At 39.6% G+C, this 18987-nt stretch overlaps 1 protein-coding gene across 1 annotated transcript in view; it reads left to right on the top strand.

Moving 5' to 3' along the window:
- The window catches only part of PIEZO2 (piezo type mechanosensitive ion channel component 2), a 287945-nt gene extending 271357 nt beyond the window's left edge, over positions 1-16588 (top strand). The window contains exons 43-53 of the mRNA XM_088061177.1: positions 156-303; positions 417-631; positions 2392-2550; positions 3826-3973; positions 6428-6616; positions 7039-7131; positions 8240-8412; positions 9794-9910; positions 11869-11948; positions 13259-13430; positions 14308-16588. Of these exons, the coding sequence (XP_087917303.1) occupies positions 156-303; positions 417-631; positions 2392-2550; positions 3826-3973; positions 6428-6616; positions 7039-7131; positions 8240-8412; positions 9794-9910; positions 11869-11948; positions 13259-13430; positions 14308-14560 (1747 nt within the window). The 3' untranslated portion in view covers positions 14561-16588. The remainder of the gene's footprint in view (positions 1-155; positions 304-416; positions 632-2391; positions 2551-3825; positions 3974-6427; positions 6617-7038; positions 7132-8239; positions 8413-9793; positions 9911-11868; positions 11949-13258; positions 13431-14307) is intronic.
- The last annotated feature ends 2399 nt before the right edge of the window (positions 16589-18987 follow it).

Here is an 18987-nt window from a genome sequence, read left to right as displayed (position 1 = left end):
TCAGAACAAAGGACTGGTGTCTCTGCAGCCTTGTGAAGGCTGTCAGAGTAGATCTTAGGTATCTTTAAAAATATTAATCATACCACACTTGGCTTTTACTTTCTTCAGTGCAAGTTATGTGTTATTACATCACATTGTGGTCTATGTTGTTTTAGGACTCTCCAGGTGTATGTGCCCATCAGACAGTTTTTCTACAATCTTATTCATCCAGACTACAGTGCCGTGACTGATGTGTACGTGCTGATGTTCCTCGCAGATACAGTGGACTTCATCATCATTGTGTTTGGATTTTGGGCTTTTGGGGTATGTCACAGAGGCATCTATCTGTAAATCCTGCTGAGGATTTACGTGTTGTAGATGCTAAATATCATGCGAGTGTCCTTTTTCCTTGACCACCCTTATATTTTGCTTTTCAGAAACATTCTGCTGCAGCTGATATCACCTCTTCATTATCAGAGGACCAGGTCCCAGAGGCATTTTTGGTGATGGTGCTCATTCAGTTTGGTACCATGGTGGTAGATCGAGCACTGTACCTCAAAAAGACTGTCATGGGAAAAGTCATCTTCCAGGTCATCCTTGTTTTCGGAATACATTTCTGGATGTTCTTTATCTTGCCTGGAGTGACAGAAAGGTATAAGCCTTATAAACAATCAATATGGGTGGAATACTGATGCTCTACCAAGTTCTCTGTATTTAAATTGGAGGTGTTTACAGCTAGGCATTGGAATCGTGATCAAGTTTCTTCTTTGTCTCATTTCTAAGCAGAAAGTTGGAATGCGTTTTCCACAGCAGTAACTGTGGCCAATATAAGTCTGAGGAAGAATTAGTTATATATGCACAGGAAGATTCTCAGTTTAGGCCAAAATGCAAGCAGGTGAAAGAGAAATTGCCTGTAATTGAGTGATTAGAGCCTTCAGCTGAGACAATGTTGGCCTCTGATCCAATTCCCTGCTCCCTGGACTCCTGCATGCTGCTTTAGAAGAGCGAGTAGAAAATGTCTCCCTCAGAGTAACTTAGCACTTTCCTGGAATGTGTGAACTGTGGATTTAAATCTCCTTAAACTGAGGAACGTCTAAAATATGTGTCTATTCTGAAAAGCAAACTTCTCCCATGCTCCTTCCACTTGGCTCTGGAGGTGATGTGGAGGTGGTCATCCTCTGCATGGACCAGGTCACATACCTGGTCAGGCTCACTCCCAAATCTAACATTTCACATTTCATGGCCCAGGGCACTGACCACTGCAGTCTGCAGTGCAGAGGTGTTAAGGTTCTCTCCCTAGCCCTCTTCTATGGCTAACCCTCTTCCTACTTCCTACTTTCCTCTTGGCTCCCCTCGTCCTACTTGAAGTTGCCTTGAAGTATTTTCCTCACTCCTTTGACTGTCCATGGAAATTGAGTGTGTCACCTGGGCACCTTACACTTCATTAACAGTCAAGTTATTTTACTGGGAAAAAATAAATATATTTATTTATATAAAAATGTAAAAACAGAAAAGTCTCACTTTCTCTCAAAAAGAAAGTGCAGTAGCAATTGTGCCCAAATTTGAAAAAAAAACCAACCATTTTTCAAATGGATTTCTGATCTACTGCTCATTGAGAATTGTTATGAAATAAAATAATTTTGACTTTGTGCTTTTGGGAAATCTATATCAAGTTTTTTATCTCAAATCTGCATTTGAAACATCCTATATTCCTTCTAAGTGAGATTAGAAACCCCTGCAAATGTCTTAAGTACAATACTTCTGTGGGATTTAATTGAAAATATTGAGTCATGGCTGGCTGACAAATCCTGTCCATCATGAGGCACCTGCTGCAGATCCACTGTGCTATTGAATAACAACCAGAGTGGTACATGTGAGGAGAGGCTGAGAGTTAGTTCAGTCCAGAGAAGAGAAAGTGAAGAGCTGTCTGAACTATTTATTGGAATAAGACTTGAGTTGAGCAGGGAAGGGCAGAAAATATTTTCAGAGGTCACTTCATTTTAAATTCCTGTATGAGGTGCTGCCATGAACACAAGTAGCCACTAAAGCTGCCTTGATTGAGCCCCTACCCATGGCTCACAGAGGGTTGAGCCATCATGGGGGCCGAGGAAGACTGCAAGGGGCCTTCAGCATCCCAAGGGAAAGGGCACTGCTCAAAGCTATCACTCTTTGGGGAGCCTATTCCCTGTCTCTCTCCTGTGACCCTGGGGTGGTAATGGATGCTGGTTTTAGACTTTTTCATTCAGTGTCTTTCCAACACTCTTTTAACCCTGCCATGGGGTCTGTAATCAAGGCCTTTTCACAGGACCTCAGGAAGAGGAAACTGCCAGGAGCAAAAAAACATTTAAATCTTATTTGGTCTATTTTGCAGATACAAAAGCTCATAATTTTCCTTTATCTTTTCCTTTACAGGAAATTTAGCCAGAACACAGTTGCCCAGCTCTGGTATTTTGTGAAATGTGTTTATTTTGGCTTATCGGCTTATCAGATACGCTGCGGATATCCAACTCGTGTTCTTGGCAACTTCCTCACAAAAAGTTATAACTATGTCAACCTGTTCTTATTTCAAGGGTAAGCACAGACTTACTGTCTTTCTACTTTCTTTTGTGCAATGAGGATTTGCTATAGTGAAATGTTGGGGTTATTCATTACTTTTCTTCACAGACTGCTGGAAATAAGACAATAAATTTTGCACAGCACACTCTGTATATGCCATATGTCCCCTGTAGTCCACAAGAAAAAAGAAAAAATATTTCTGGAAGGCAAACTTCATAAAATTCCATCTCTCATTCTGAAACTAGAAGCCTGACATACCAGCCATTCAGTTCCCTATGAAATAGACATTTTTAATACTTCCAAGAAATCACCTTTATGAACAGAAATAGGAGCTACACATTGTGCTAGAAAACAGGTAATGTTATTAGTTCTGCAGTCCTAAAAAGCAGTAAGGTGTCAAATCCCAAAGAGATCTTTGGAGCAGGTCTACCTGCTGTGCCTCAGTAGGTGAAAGGAATAGAGTGAAAGACAGCACACCTGAGAAATAAGAACTTAATAATAAGCACAAAAAAAAAATGTTTGCTTTGAGAAGTGTTGTACATTTTTAACTCTTGAGGAGTTCAGAGTGTTAGGGCAAGGAACAGGCACAGCATCACCTCAGAGTGAAAAGTGGTTTTACACAGGCAGACCACATCCTCCATTTACACTGTTACAGTGACCTTCTGATTAAGCCAGTTTGAAGCATACATGTATTTCACAGAAAAAATGCAATCATTTCAGCCTTTTCACAGTATTTGCAGTATGGGCTTCTTGCATTCCAAGGAAAAGTTACAGAAGCTTTCTTCACACGAAATACTCTTTGAGATGTGGTTGATCAGGAGAGTGTGGTACTAGGGAAGGGAATGATGCCCTTTGAACAGCTGCTCTTTGCATGTTGATTTCCTGTTTGTTGATTCCCACCTTCTTCTGCTGTTTAATCCTGAGTCACAAAGCCCAGTTCCATATGTAGCAGAGGGCTGCCCACCTACTGCAAAGATGCCATACAACACTTAGTGTAAAGAGATACAAAATAAATCCCACCATCCTGTGAATCTAGGAAATCTTGTACCATTCCATCAGTGGCTCAATCACAATTATGGACATAATGATGCATAAGCATCTTTATGGCCTGGCAAGAAGATCTAAAGTAACACGAGCTGTGGCAGCTTCAGGATGTGATCATTACAGAATCCCCAATTAAGCTCTTTTCATGTTGTCTTAATTCTCCCTCTTGTCATATATACACTTGCTGTGCTTGTTTGATGTGATGCCTCTGTTTCTGACAAGTTATCTGCTGTGGTCTCCCTTCAGGTTCCGCCTAGTTCCATTTTTGACTGAGTTGAGAGCAGTAATGGACTGGGTTTGGACTGATACCACTCTCAGTCTTTCCAGCTGGATCTGTGTTGAAGATATCTATGCTCATATATTCATCCTGAAGTGTTGGCGAGAGTCAGAAAAAGTAAGGAAACCCCATATGAGTGATTCAGGCCTTCTCTCCCCATGCAGAAGGGAAGTAATCATGAGTCCCTAAATAACTGAGAAATTCACCATAAAAAGTTTGTTGGAAGATATGCCTGGCACTTGTGTTCAGAAAAATTCAGACTGTTGGGTACTTTATGTCAGTTGGCAGCCGCCGCGAATAAAACTTCAAACGGCTTCTCTTTTGTGCCCAGCTGATTTTTCCACCATTAATGTGAACTCCACAAGCATGTTCCTGCTGGCTTCATTGCATGCCTGGGTTTCAAGGCTGGGGTTGGAAGTCCTGGCATTCACACAGTCTCACACACAATTAAATGAGTAACCTGGAGGAGCAGGGAAGCTGCTGCTTAGGAGAAATAGCAGTAGAATTAAGTGATCGTGCCCCGCAGAGTAGGTCCCAGGGACACCGGGTTCATGTAGCTGCAGAGGGAACTCAGCTGGCCCCTTTATCTCAGGAGAGTCCCTGCACACCCAGAACTGAACTGCAGGCCAGATAAACCCACCATTTGTCTCACTGAAATTTCAGTCTCTTTAAATCATTTAAGCTTCAGTTTAAATTAAACTTGCAAATTCTGGATTCTTTATAACTGCTATAAAGATTGCAACCATATGCTTGCTTATTTTGCCAATTTGAAAAAGAAATTAAACATTATTTTAAGAGTGACCAAACCAGTCAGAAATTCTACATCTGTATTGAAGTGGATTTATTTTTAAGTGTTACTGACGTATTTCTACTTATATTATAATCCTGTCTCTTAATGGCAATTGCTTTCTAAGTATATCACGTGGATTAACTCAGAGCTAAAGTGCACACAAATGTTGCATATGGACTTTTTCTCTATGACTCCCACTTCTGCCATGGATGGAAGGAGTTCTGAAGGACTTGAGCAGTTGGAGAAGTAATAACCCAGCTCTACTTTGACTCTCCATCTCGCTGCATTTTTAAGCTACAATTCACATTATGTGTAGCAGAGATCTGACATGGGAAGATTTCCATGTCTAAGCTGGCATGTGTGTGCTAATGCCATACAGAAAAATAACTGTGTCACGATTTTCCAAGTGTTGTTCAAGGTACTTTGGCTCTCTCTTCCTCTCTCTCACTGAGTGGTATGCCTAAGTACTTGGACTGCTAGACTCTCTCTGAGATGTTCTACAACATCATTAGAAGTTCCTGAATTAATCTCCTGCAGACAAATAATGTACCCCTGCTGATCTAGATGTGATACTTTAATGAAAACAGTATTCTGTAGCACAAGACAAATGACTTGATACACTGCTTTTGAAAAGTAAATAATTGATTTTAAATATAACATTGTACTACAAATGCAATATTGTCATAGGGCTTTATGGTTTCATGTTGCAAAGCAAGAAGAATTTCCTGAAAGCCAGATTCCTGGTGTGTTTGAGGTGCAGTGCAGTACAGTGCATCTTTATTTTGCATGTGTGGTGTGCAGTGCATGGAGGACAGGCTACGCAACACTGCAGAGTTAAATCTTGTAAGAGACTTACACCAAAATAAATTACAGTGAAACTAAGACATTTTACAGGATGGTGAAAGCATTAAGAGTATTCAGTCATGAGGCAAATAACAGAGGACAGGAATTACAGGCAAGGCAGAGCAGACATGCCATGTGATCTGCTTTGAAGGGAGAAGCCAGCAGTCACTTTGGTCCTCAGAAGCTAGAGAAAAAGAAGGATATTACATCAGCAACATACAGATTTTAGGAATGGCATCAAAATTTTAAACATTAGTTAATTTGAGTTGGTGTGGAATTCACTAGAAACAGATTGGATCAAGCCTGTCAACTCTTAGAAATACTTTAAGTGAGGTATGAAATGAATGTGGAGGTAGTGCAATATCAGACATTTTACTAATTGTGTATGTCAGTTGCTGGCAAACCATTTTCCTGCTTCCCCCATCCCCGACAATATAGAGTTTGCAGCATTTCAATACCTGTGAGAGGAAATCTGCCTTAAGGAGTTTTAAGATAAAATTTTTTGGAAGTGCAAATACAAGAAACTGGGTCCTTACAATAGCAGTTTTTGGAACAAATTGCTGTATCACTGTTTCTGCTATTATTTTATATTTTGTTCTTTTGAGTTCATGCTTGCACTTAGACAAAAAAAAAATCAAATTATCCTACCTAAATTCTTTCTCCTTTATGGCTGCGAAGAATCAAAATCACATAGGTTTACAATCTTCACACTGGACACACACTTTGGGTTCATTTGTCACTTTTCTCTGTTGTCATCAGAAAGTGGGTGTCTGTGCAGGTTTGGCTAAAAAAAATCTCAAAATATCTGGCCTGACATGGGGTAGAAAGTTACCACAAGAGATGGGAAGCCTTAAGATAATTATATATTCACCCACAAAATCATATGAAGTGTACCTTTGATAGAAGAGATGTTACCATATTGCTGTTTGCTTTTGCAGAGATATCCTCAACCAAGAGGCCAGAAGAAAAAGAAAGTTGTGAAGTATGGAATGGGTGGCATGATTATCGTCTTGCTGATTTGTATTGTCTGGTTCCCACTGCTCTTCATGTCTTTAATCAAATCTGTTGCAGGCATCACCAACAAGCCTCTAGATGTATCAATCACAATAACTCTAGGAGGTTATCAGGTAAAAAAGAACACTAAAAGCAAACTCTGGTTTTTACATTATATTTCCTTGTGCTATTTCTTCTTCCTTTCCTTGAATTGAACCCTCCTGCTTTATGCAAGATATCTGTCAAGATTCCACAAATCACCCCTTTTGGGTTTAAAAATATGTTAATTAATCATTGATGAAAAATATTATCTTATTTTTCAAGTAAAAACCAGACTCTACCAGCCGTGGAAAAGGAATAAGTTATCCTACAGGTCCACATGGTAGACATAAGATAATTGTAGGTGACTTGCATTTCAGTGGAATGAGATTATAACATCATCTTGTTGAATTGAGTGCCATAATTGTCTTGGACTGTGATGCACAGGATACTGTGCTGTGTATGTAGCAGCCAACATGAAGTAAATGTGATAAGCATGTGTTCTTTTGTTTCCCAGCCTATTTTTACCATGAGCGCTCAGCAGAATCAGCTCAAAAGTTTGGATCAAAATGAGTTCAGTGAATTTCTAGGAAGCTATAGGGGTAACACTGTAAGTAAAACATAGAATACCTCATTACTTTAAAATGTGTGCATGTTTCCATGGAAGCCTTTTGTGAGTTTTGTTTGTGTAGTTGTAAGTGGTCATCAGGGCTGTCATCAATTGCAAGACATTTCTATAAAGAGGATTTGCATGAATAAAGGTTCAGCCACATCATTTGTCAGGACAGGGCTGGGTTATGGTGCAACAAACTACTATTAATGTAGACATCTTTGCACAAAATCTTGGAAGGCAGAAACCCTACTTGTCCTGTTGTCTGAATAAAATCCTCCACTCTAAATGAAACAAACCTTCAGGAGACGTGATGCTGTTTGTGGACTGCCAAAGAAAACACCCTGTGAGGACAAAACTGTATTTTATGCCCTTTTAAGCCCCACGCTCCTTCCTAGAGCACACATCTTTCACCTTCCAGTGAGGAATGGTGGTGCTGTCAAAAGAAAGTGTGCGTAGGCTAAAAATGTTTTGACATTAAAATGTCAAAACAAAAGCATTTAAGCATAGTCTCAGTGTTTCATGGAGCAACATGCCCAGCTTTCACAAGTTTCTACAGGACTAGTAATTAGTAGGAGCTGTTGCATTGCTAATGTAACTGGCATCTGATCAGTTGTAACTTTAAAAGAAGTGCTTGCTACTAGCCCATTAAAGAATTTGATATTAGAACCTGATATTAGATCCTACCAAATAGCCCATGTATAATAGCACTAATATTGTAACCTAGATCCATTTGGAACTTGCAGGGTTCTAGTTGCTTTATCCTTTGCAGACACTTTAATATGCAGAAAGATACTTAACAAAAGACAAAGTAAAATTTTAACTCGAGTTTGAATAGCCTCTGCAGAGTTTACTTCATGAACTTTCAGACTCACTTTGGCCAGCATGGCCATCAAACAATGAGGCCATTTTTGGTTTGCTTTTTAATTTGTCTATGATTTCCCTTCCTATCTCAAGTCCCAGGCTGTACCTGAAGAAAACAATCAGTGCACACCATTGCACTTAAAATTAATCAAACATTTACAAATCTGTCTGACTGGGAAGTGTGGCTCTGTGTCTTGTGACTATCACTGCACTGAAATTTTCTTTTCCACTTCTTCACCTACAGGCTGCTTTGCAGTTTCTAGAGGGCTATGCAAGAGAAGATATAACTCGAGCAGATCTGGAGGGAAATTCAAACTCTTTATGGACCATCAGCCCTCCCAGTAGAAAGAAAATGATACAGGGGCTTCTAGACTTTGATGCTGATTTCACTTTAGTTATTTCATGGACCATTCAGAGGTAATTAAACAAAGTTATGAGGTGGATGTATCTTTTGCCAAGCATTACCTCAGTAGAACAGTTCCACACTGCACTTTTGGTTTAGTTGTTTAGCAAATTATATTGTATGGCAGAGCAAAAAACTGAAAGTAGGAGGGAGAGGGACAGAGAGAAGTCACTTTTATTACCCATGAAAACATTAGTTGCCTGCAGTTCTCAAAAAAATAAAGAAGTGGAGCCACTACCAAGTAGATTATTTAAAATGTCCAGGTGGAATTTTCAACAGGACTTGACAGGAAGGATGGAAAAAATAAGAATATTTTAGCCAGTTTTAGACAGAGATGTTCCAATGAACTGCTCTTAACAACAAAGTTGCTATCATTTATGGAAAGTGAATACCTAGACCTAGTTAAGCAGAAAACCTATGAGGAAATACAAACAGAAGTTATTGGTCCTCTTATCAAGGGAGTCTGGAAGTGACACAAACTATTTTTATGTGCAAATACCATAACAATAGCACTGATCCATTTTGTTGAGACCTTTGTCTGCTCACATGAGATTTCTTTGGCCCCAGTGAACTAACTTTACAGTGAAGATTTTGAAAGAGACATCCTAAAGTTTAAAGTTGTTGAACTCAGGCTAGAGCACACCCAGTCATCAAGATAATTTGCTGGCTACTGTCTGCCAGATGGGGTTCCTGTAGATTGCTGGATTAAACTGGAGTTAAGTCATCACTCCATGGGAAATAAGTTCCTTTGCAGCCTCCATATTTACATGTTTCCTTGGAAGTAGAAGCTGGACTGTTGTAAGACTATGCACAAGAGGCAGTTCAGCTGAATCACTGTGGGAGCTCTGAACATGCTGGGTCCGTTCTTCCACAGTCAGAAATAGACTTGTAATGAATCTGCACACTTAATTCAACTTTATTTTACATCCCCCCACCCCATCCCCCCCCTTATTTTCCTGGAAGCACAGACTATTAACTAGTGAATTACATCACTCCATCATTTCTGGGCCTTACTTTATTTTTTAGTACTGCTACTCAGTTTGCCCGTATGCTTTCATAGCTACAAGCATTCATACACTAGTGGAAAGAGACATTTTTCACTCTCAGATTGTATCTTGTGGGTTAAGCTGTGAACATGAATGACTGAAAGTATTATAGACCTACCACAGTGACTTCCTACTTAACTGCTGCCTTTCATCTAGGCCAGGAGGCCACCAGCAGCAGTAAGGTGGCCCTGTTGTGTCACAGAGGCAGCACACATACACTTCCTGCCTTTGCACATCATCAGCTGTGAGTGTTTCTCTGCAGCCCCAGCAGCCCAGGAGCTGCCTCACCCAGCTTAGGGTATGCTCTCCTTGTAGGTTGTCAATGTGTTTTCCTTTTTACTTACAACAGAAATCTCTCCCTTGGTGCCAAAGCTGAAATAGCGTCAGATAAACTTACCTTTACGCTAAAAAACCATACCAGAAGACATATTGCTACAATGATGGATGGAAATCAAACGGAAAAGGTGTAAGTTGTTTTCTTTTTTCTATTCATATGCAAACTTCTCCCTTTGAAGCCTGATTTCCTAAGGTGGCCAAGTTTGTGCAAATGTTTCCTTTTTCTGCCCATCTATCCCCCTCTAACAAGAGATGCCAATAGCACTGAAGCCAAGTAATAGTAATATTAAAGGTGAAAGCTTGTTTCCTATTATAAATGTAGGCTGAGAGGACCATGAACATTGGATTATCAACAACAAGCATGGTGAAGCTATTAGTAACTTTTCTTTGATTTATTGAATAAGCACAAGTTCAGTGTACAGTTCAACTCACCTTTGAGTTACATCAGTCCAGCTTGATCTGAGGATGTTGTATGGAAGTTTTTTTTGTTCTAAATAACCATCCAGGCTGTATCTCACATTGTTACTCTTGAATAGGACTAGGTTGGCAAGGAAGTGTTAAATCACTGCGGTCAAAGGGTAACATCTGCTGTCGATTCTGACATCAGATCTTTTCCTGTGATGGAAATTCACAAGGCATGCTCTTCATATGAATAAAAAACATTATTCTACAGATATAGCCTTATAGCATTAACAGCAGTGGTGACTCCTTTTAGATCTGAAAAGAGTCTGGCTCTTCCTCTTCCACCTTCTCACTGGGGATTACTTTACAGCAGTAGTTTCTAAGTACTGATAAACCAACACATCATCCCTGAAGGCCACCTGGTCTGATTTGTGGCCACAAGAGTTGAAAAGTTAAAGCTGAGACCAACTGGGACTGTGAAAACTCTGAGAAGTTCTTATCTGTTAGTAGGTAGAAATTAGACTTGCCTTTTCTCTGCACAGCTGTTTTTTTGCACCCACACACACTCATACATCCAAACAGATGTTTGGATTTTGCACATGTGATCATTGCACTTCCAAAATACTTGATGCCTCTTTTCTGCCTTAGAGCAGAATTTCCTAAGGTGATGTAGGGCCAAAGAGGGTAGATTTTTCTCATTTGTGGGAAGAAGTAATTAATTCATAATTCTCTCTTTGCAGAGACAAGCAGTAACACAGACGATATAGCTGCATTTACCTGTCTCGCACTAATTTTGTAGATTTAAGGTTTTTTTACTTAGTCATAAAGCAAAAATGATTGTGATAGCTATTAGCCACTCAGATACTTCATCAGGGAGCTTTCTGCCAGCACCTCAGTGAGGACTATTTAACTGCTGAGCTCTTTTCTTGCACCTGCTGGAGTGATCAGAGGGGATTTTCAATTGGCCACCGTTGTTCCTCCTCAGCCTGGTGTATGCAATGTAGCCAAGTGTCACGGGACTTCTCTGAGAGCTCCTCTTCCCTGGAGTTTTTCAATCATTTGAGGAAAATGTTAGGATAGTGTCTCTGATTGTAATGAAATGTGTCTCCCTCTAGATACTGGTAATTTATTCCCACTCAAGATGATTTTGAGTCCAGTGGAAGAACCTCTGCAAACATCTTTCATTCTAAGTTTGAAATCCTCCTAAAGACTGTGAGAATATTTTCCAGTGAAAAATTCTGGCAAAAATGGTCACTCTTTTCAGGTGTTATTATCAAAACACCTTGCAATTCTGAAGAAATAGCTGTGCTCACCACATATCTTTTCTAGCTTTTTACTACTGGGGATGTGCTGCCTTTATTATATACTTTATAGCTGACCATTAAAGCAGCTTTTTTAAGAAGGGGAACAAAATATAAAGTCTACATTCCTTGAAAACACACATTCCCCAGGTGTGTGGAATTCATGGTGTGTGAATGGTGACATTATGGATGGAATGAACTCTGATGAAGTTCTGAAGAAACACTGATGAAAATACCAGCTAATTTTCAGATGTGACATCTGAACACTATAAAGTCATAACTTAAAATAAGAATTACTGGGAACTGTGCATAGCACTGTTAGGAATTTCTAAATTATTTTAGAGGTATAAAAATATGAAATATTTGATTTCTCATTTTTTTACAGAACATTAGAAGAAGTGTACCCATACTACATCAAGGCTCCCAGTGATTCTCTGGCAAAACCCATAAAGCAGCTATTGAGAGGTATGTCTCCAGACCATGGAAAACAGATTGTGGTTTAAAGAAGTGCAAGGCAGCACTAACACTTGCACATTCACAGCTGTTATGGGGCACCTCAGTCTGAAATGCACTTAAAATGTTTTTCACTTCGTGCCTACAAGCTTGAGGAGAGATAAGGTAATACAAAATAAGGCAGAAAATGCATCTCCATATATTTTAGATTTGGATTTAACAGGATGAAGTCCATCTCCTTTCCCTCAAGTCTGCTTTAGGAACTGTTTTCCTTTTTTTTTATGTGTAAGTGATAACAAGTTTCACTTCACATCTCTCTGCTACCTTACTGTGAACATCAGTAGTGTTGCATGTCTATAAATGCAGATCTTCAGCTTAAATAATGACACTGCACTATTTTTATTTTATTTTTTTAAAGCCATTCCTTCCTTATTGGCTACAAAGAATCCACTTTAAATTACTCATGAAATTTCAGAGTGCTGTTACCCAGTCAGACTCCATACAGGTACTCACAGACATACAGAATACATGCACCCATGCACACACACTTGTGGAAAACCTGTTGGGTTTGAAAAGAAGGAGCAAGTCTTTAACTAAGAGCAATTTTCTCAACAGAGGCTAAACTTGGACCTTGAATGTAATAGTAGTAGTGCTATGTAGTATGTTCTTGTCAAGGTTCATCAGGAAAGAGATGAACCTCAACCAGCTCTGTAAGTAGCAATAAGTTATGAGTGCTTCACTGTCATTGGTCAGGTCCCTAATTTGAGTTTCTTCAGATGGGCTTTAATTACACTGCTAATTTACACTGCTAATGTACATGCAGGAGGACCAGAGTTCATCTCCTGTCTGTGTGATCAGTATGCATAAAACAGGATAGCATCCTTTTTTGATACAAAAGAATAATTTCTTTTATGTCAGACATAAATGGTTTATGGTGATAATTTCACGCAGAGATACAGAAGCTGACTGCTACCCTTCCAGGTTAAATGTGTTTCTCTAGGCCTGAAATGCAGACGTGATGAGTGTTATTGATATTTTGGCTTGAAAATACCAAAATTATTTGGCAGTTGTACTGAAGAGCATGCAGGCTATATGAAATATTTTAAATATTTAATGCAGACTCAGGTAAGATTTGCAGAAGAAAAAACACAGAAGTCTGGGTTTTATACTTTTGTATACAGAAATAATGAAAAATGGAGTTAGAAGAATTTTGCTTCTGCATTGCTCAGTCATTTTATAGTGCAGATGTTTGAAGTATCTGTCTCAAAATGTTTGATTTTTGCAATTCTTGTTTATATAGTAACACTTCTCTTTTTCAATAGACTGCAAGTGGGAAAATATTACAGTTTCCCTTGTCAAAACAAATACATCTGAAGAGTGGTGGGTTTTGAATCAGCTTGGAAAAAGACATAAGATGTCTCAAGAGAGTCTTGAACTCTTCATATTCAGTGATAAAGTCAGTCCACCGAGCCTTGGATTCTTGGCTGGTTATGGGTAAGAAATCTTTACATAAAATTAAATAAAGTACATAAGATAGAAGTAGAGGTGACTTTATTTGCTGATTTGGGGGGTTATTCCTTGTTCGTTGTTACAGTATTTGAACATTGCAACATTCTGAAAAGGAGTTTTGTGGGATTTTCAAATCCATGTCTACTAATACTATGTATAGGATGATTAATATTTGCAAGTATTACCCCTTATAACTGCACTCCAGTAGGAATAAAAACAGAAACACCCTTCACACCAATTTCCTACTGAAGAGAAATAATTCAAAATATATTAGTTTAGCTGCAGGCCAAATTCTGCCTGAACTCTGCCTGGTTTTGGTGACTTTCTCAATCTTGTAGCCAGGACCCTGGGTGTGAAAGAGTTATGAAATACATCTCCATAGACAGAGGAAGGCAGGAGAATAAGCATTCCTAGAAGATACAATCTTCTGGTAGGATTTTGGAGAAGTCCCCATAGGAAGATTATCAGGGGAGACAGGTAAATGCTAGCTTGTCATCAGTTACATATACCTTAATAAAAAATATTAGATATGAAACCTGACAGATTATTTGCCTTTAGCAGCCAGCTGCTGTCAGATTTCCAATTGTGACTTCCAAGCTGCAGCACACAGGACATGCAACCATCAGCAACTGGGGTTAAACAATTTAAGGCAGCAGGCTCAGCTGTTTATGATTGCAGATTTGTGAGGTGTTCAAAGAGATCTCATTTTCCTTCATCCTGTGGCACAGCAGAAACAAGACCCTAATTAGAAATTGATGTCCACCCCACTGACAGGCTACAGTTGGCCATGCAGATGAGCTTCCTCACACCTGGCTGCCCTTTTACGAGGCACAATTTGAACTCTTCCTTTCTTTCTTTTCAGCATTATGGGACTGTATGCCTCAGTTGTCCTGGTGATAGGCAAGTTTGTCCGTGAATTTTTCAGTGGGATCTCTCACTCCATCATGTTTGAGGAGCTACCCAATGTAGACCGAATCCTGAAGCTGTGTACTGACATTTTCCTAGTGCGAGAGACTGGAGAACTGGAACTGGAGGAAGACCTGTACGCCAAGCTAATATTCCTGTATCGCTCACCAGAGACTATGATCAAGTGGACTAGGGAAAAAACTAATTGATCTCTTCGGCATCACACTGCAAATCAAGTTGGTTAAATCTGAATTTTAAAGGAAAAATCAAAAAAAGCACAATATTCTCTTAAGAGCTAAGCCTTTTATAGTTGGGTAGCAATGATTTTTCACTGAAGGAATCCTGGAAGCTATGGCCTTAGGAATCCATGCTGCCTTTCAAATTAAGGATCAACAGTGAAGAAGGTTGAATGATCTGTTCTTTTTAATGTGCCACTCCTCTACAATCTGGGGACTGCTTTGTAATTTAATCAGCAAAAAGTTTGCATCTTTGTCTGGCTAATTTAATTTTCCAGACGACCATTACAACTTAGAGAGAAACAAAAGGAATGAACCCACAGATGACTCCAGTGTTCCTTCTTAATCCTTTCTGGAGCCACACAGTTTGGATTGTGCAATATGCTGTTGTACATCACTGACTTTCAAGCTACAGTAATGGGACACTGACAAGCCTTCAGGACACCCAGCACCCAGGGCCACACTGGGAACTGAAGACATTCTAGCCATACCCATTTGTAGAAAAGCAGAGGTTTTGATGTACAAGGGACACTGTGGACAAGCCTCTGTCAGCAAAAAGAAAACAAGTAACAATCTCTTGAAATGCCTTATTTTATTTGTACAGTCACAGGAGACATTTCCACCAAACATCAAAGACTTTTCTCAGGAAAAAGAAAAAGCAACTGAAACTTGACACTTTGTCGAGATTAACTAATGGCTAGATTAATTATGGTGAATTATGGGGTGTTCTGCTGGGCCATTCTCTTCAGCATTACTGCTTTCCATTGGATGAAAAAAGAAGGTGAAATTGATGACCTAATGAGCTACTTCATTTCTTATAACCCTTTAAAGACTGAGTAGTGTGTGCTTCTCTCTGCTCCCCATGACATGCTTTTTCCCATTTCGATGATTTAAGGCAACTGTTGTTTTGCTGTTAGCTGATATTCTTCTTCCAGTGTTTCAGGTATACAAAAATGTTTACATATTCCAAGTCACATTTTTACATCTGAGACGGGTTTTTTTTTAAGTTCCCAAATATAGACATACGTATGAGCTTGAGAAATGCCTTTTTTTTTTTTAATTGCTATTATTAGTGAAACAAATGGCTCATTAGAGAACATTGCAGCATGAAAATTTACAATTGCAATGTAGGTTTCTTTCCATGTTAAAAAAAAAAAAAACTGAGAAAAAAAAAATCATTGAGTGGATAGGGTATGTTAAAAGGATATACTTGTAGTTTTGATTCAGTAATGACTTAAAATAAAGCACATGTTGCAAAGTCATTTTAGAAGTATTTTTTCCTCTGCCTTTTTACATGAAATGGGAAAAGTTTGACATTCTTCTTAATCTGTGACAAATAAATCTCTTTCTTGTAGTTAGCTGCTATTTATTATATGAATGATTAGTTAATCACCAGAAAGAAACTAACATAATTTACTGGCACATTTTACTGCAGAACTTCATAAAACAGCACAACTAAATGAAGTTGAAACATACTCTGCTGAGTGCTTCCATGACAAATGCTGTCACATCCATTCTATACTGTGAAAACTAACACTTTGAGCACCTTGATGTGCACAAAATAAAAAATTGCTTCATGATATTGTAACAATAAAATAATTTGGTGACTGGAACTCACTGGAAGACAACCTGATTTCCTCTAAAGTGAAAAGGTGGCTGCTCATACAGCCAGGAAGCATTTCCCCCTGGAAAGTTTTGCTTCATTTCTTCCATAGGTCCTGTGGATGAAAATTGAAATATACAGGGCAGCCCTGACATAGCACTCAGGGATGCTAAAATGTCTTTTATAGTTAGATGGATCCTCACCTGGCTGTTCAGTGATTTTAAGGAGACCAACACTGGAAGGAGAAGCATGAAGGATGTAGTGTGTTTCTAAAGGTACCAGCCAGCAGAACCATGCTGGCCACAGTTGGTCCCAGCTCCCTTCCTGGTTCCTTCTCTTTAACAGGCACTGCCTTTCTGTTGGGAAAAATCTGTCTTCAGAATGAGCTGTACAGTTATTCGGGCTTTGCAAAAATGTGCTGCTCTTTCTTTCATGGATTGATCAAACTTTGAAAATAAAAGGATTCTTCTGTTGGGTTTTTTTAATTTATTTATTTTCAAAACAGCCTATAGTCAAATCACTGACCTGGACTGAGTAGCTACTTGCAACAGGTGGGGAGTGTACCAGACCATCCTTTGAGCCCAGCTGTACAGATAAAGTTGGTAGCCAGTTTCCAGTGGCATTCTAGGTGGTCAGTACTGGGACCAGTACCATCTAACATTTTTATTAACATCATGGAGGACACAACAGAGTGCCCTTTTAGCAGTGTGTGGACTTCACTGAACCTGGGTCTTGGGAGGATTGTGATAACGTGAGCATGTCAGCTGCTCTCCTGGGGCCTGGGCTGGGCAGTGGCAACAGCAGGGGCAGGACTTCCTTGAAAGGGCAGATCTCAGGATGCTGGAGAAATTGTCTGCCAGGTACTTCATGAACTCAGGCAAATGCAGCAAAGTCCTGCTTCTGAGGCAGACTAACCCTTACAGCAATTAAGACTAGGTGGATGGGTTGGGAACAGCTTTAGAATAGAAAGAGACAAGACCAGAGGTGGGAATTTCAGTGTGTCCTGGAGGCAAAGAAAACCAACACATACAGGGCAGTACTTACAGGATCACAGCTGAAAGTCAAGGAAATTTCTTAGTCCACTGTATTCAGCACTTGTGAGACCACATCTGGAGAACTGCATGGAGCTTTGGGGGCTCCAGTGCAAGAAAGATACTGACATACTGGACTGAGCAGCTCAGAGCATAACATGTGAGGAGAGGCTGCAGGAGCTGAGCTTGTTCAGCCTTAAAAGAGAGAAGTCCCATGGAAAAGTATCTACAGTTGCCTGATGGTGAGATACAGAAAAGGTGGAGCCAATCTCTGCAGAACTGCATGATAGATCTAATTAAATAAAAGGAAAATTACTTTTACCATGATGGCAGTCAAACACTGGAGCAAGTGCCCAGAGAAACTGTGAGATCCTCAGCATTAGAGGTTTCCAAAACTTGGCTGGTCAAGCCCTGAGCAACCTGTTATAACTGGCTGTGCTTTGGATTGTAGGTTTGATCTGAAACCTCCTGATGTCCCTTGTGATCTGAATTACATCACGATTTTAAGATCCTGTCAGAGATGCAAAGTAACCTGCTGGTGTGCTTTCCCGGTCTGTGGATGCATTAGCTCTCTTGTTCTGCCCATCAATAGTCCAGACATAACTCCTTAAAGCACAAGCAGAAACAGATTTCAGCTGCAGTTTGTTTTCCTTGGCTCTATTTAGAAACCTGCATGTGCTTACGCAGGCAGTGGTTTGAGTTTGTAAGTCAGAGCAAGGACAAGTGCTTTGACAACACACCCAGCTGTACCACCAGGCATCCTAGAATTCTCACTTGCCTCTGTGACAAGGCAAAAGGTTCAGCTTGCACTGCTTGTGTAATTAAAGCTTTCACAGTTTTCTCTGATTTGGTAAACTGGCTAATCTGTGGATAGATAGATAGATAGATAGATAGATAGATAGATAGATAGATAGATAGATAGATAGATAGATAGATAGATAGATAGATAGATAGATAGATAGATAGATAGATAGATAGATAGATAGATAGATAGATAGATAAAAACTGCAGCTGCTCTGCCTGGCACTGTGTGATATTTAAACAGAGTTTCTACTCTGGGTGCATATGGGCTATTTTACATCAGGTTTTGTTGCTTCCTTCTTGAGGAAGGAAACCAGTGGAAATCTAACACTTTATTAAAAGCTTGGGGAAAACAAGAGAAAAGCAACCTGTAAGCATGCAGAAAGAAAGGCAAATTCCCTGTTTAGCAGGACCTACAAGTGTAGTACTACCCTGACCCACTGTACTGAAGGTTTACCAGGTTTTTTTGTTACATTAAGAGTTAAGATGGACACTTAGGACAGCAAAAAAAAAGAGCTGGAGAAGAAATAAATGTTCAGAATCATTCAGTGAGACTCCTATAATTGAAGGAGCCCCTTCAATCCTGTGTTTCAAGTTGATAAAGTTCATGCTATGAGAAATTATTCACACCACAGCTTCAAGATTTGTCTGAGGAATGTGCTGCACAAGTAGCAAGCCATGCAAGGGACCACCAAACATCTCTTCTTGGCTCTCCTGGCCTGACAGGCACTTCCCAAGGCCAGTTCCACTGACTGCCATTTAGAACTGTCATTAAAGCAGAAATCTAATGAAAACCATCTCCTGCTATGAAGATTAGTTGGAGAATGACTGATGACCAGGGAACCTTCAGACTTTCTTCTCTCAAGAGTAACTGGAGGAGTATTCATGTATGAAAAACTATCTTTGTTCCTCCTCAACATGCAGAAATTACTGATATGCTTAATAAAATGCACAAAAGGAAAATA

The sequence above is a fragment of the Pseudopodoces humilis genome, chromosome 1 (genome assembly GCF_049639895.1).
Source record: "Pseudopodoces humilis isolate 2021_Gansu_Grassland_sample_001 chromosome 1, ASM4963989v1, whole genome shotgun sequence".
NCBI classification, from domain to species: Eukaryota; Metazoa; Chordata; class Aves; order Passeriformes; family Paridae; genus Pseudopodoces; species Pseudopodoces humilis.
Note: the sequence above shows the minus strand (reverse complement) of the source record. Positions and strands in the feature narration are given on the sequence as shown.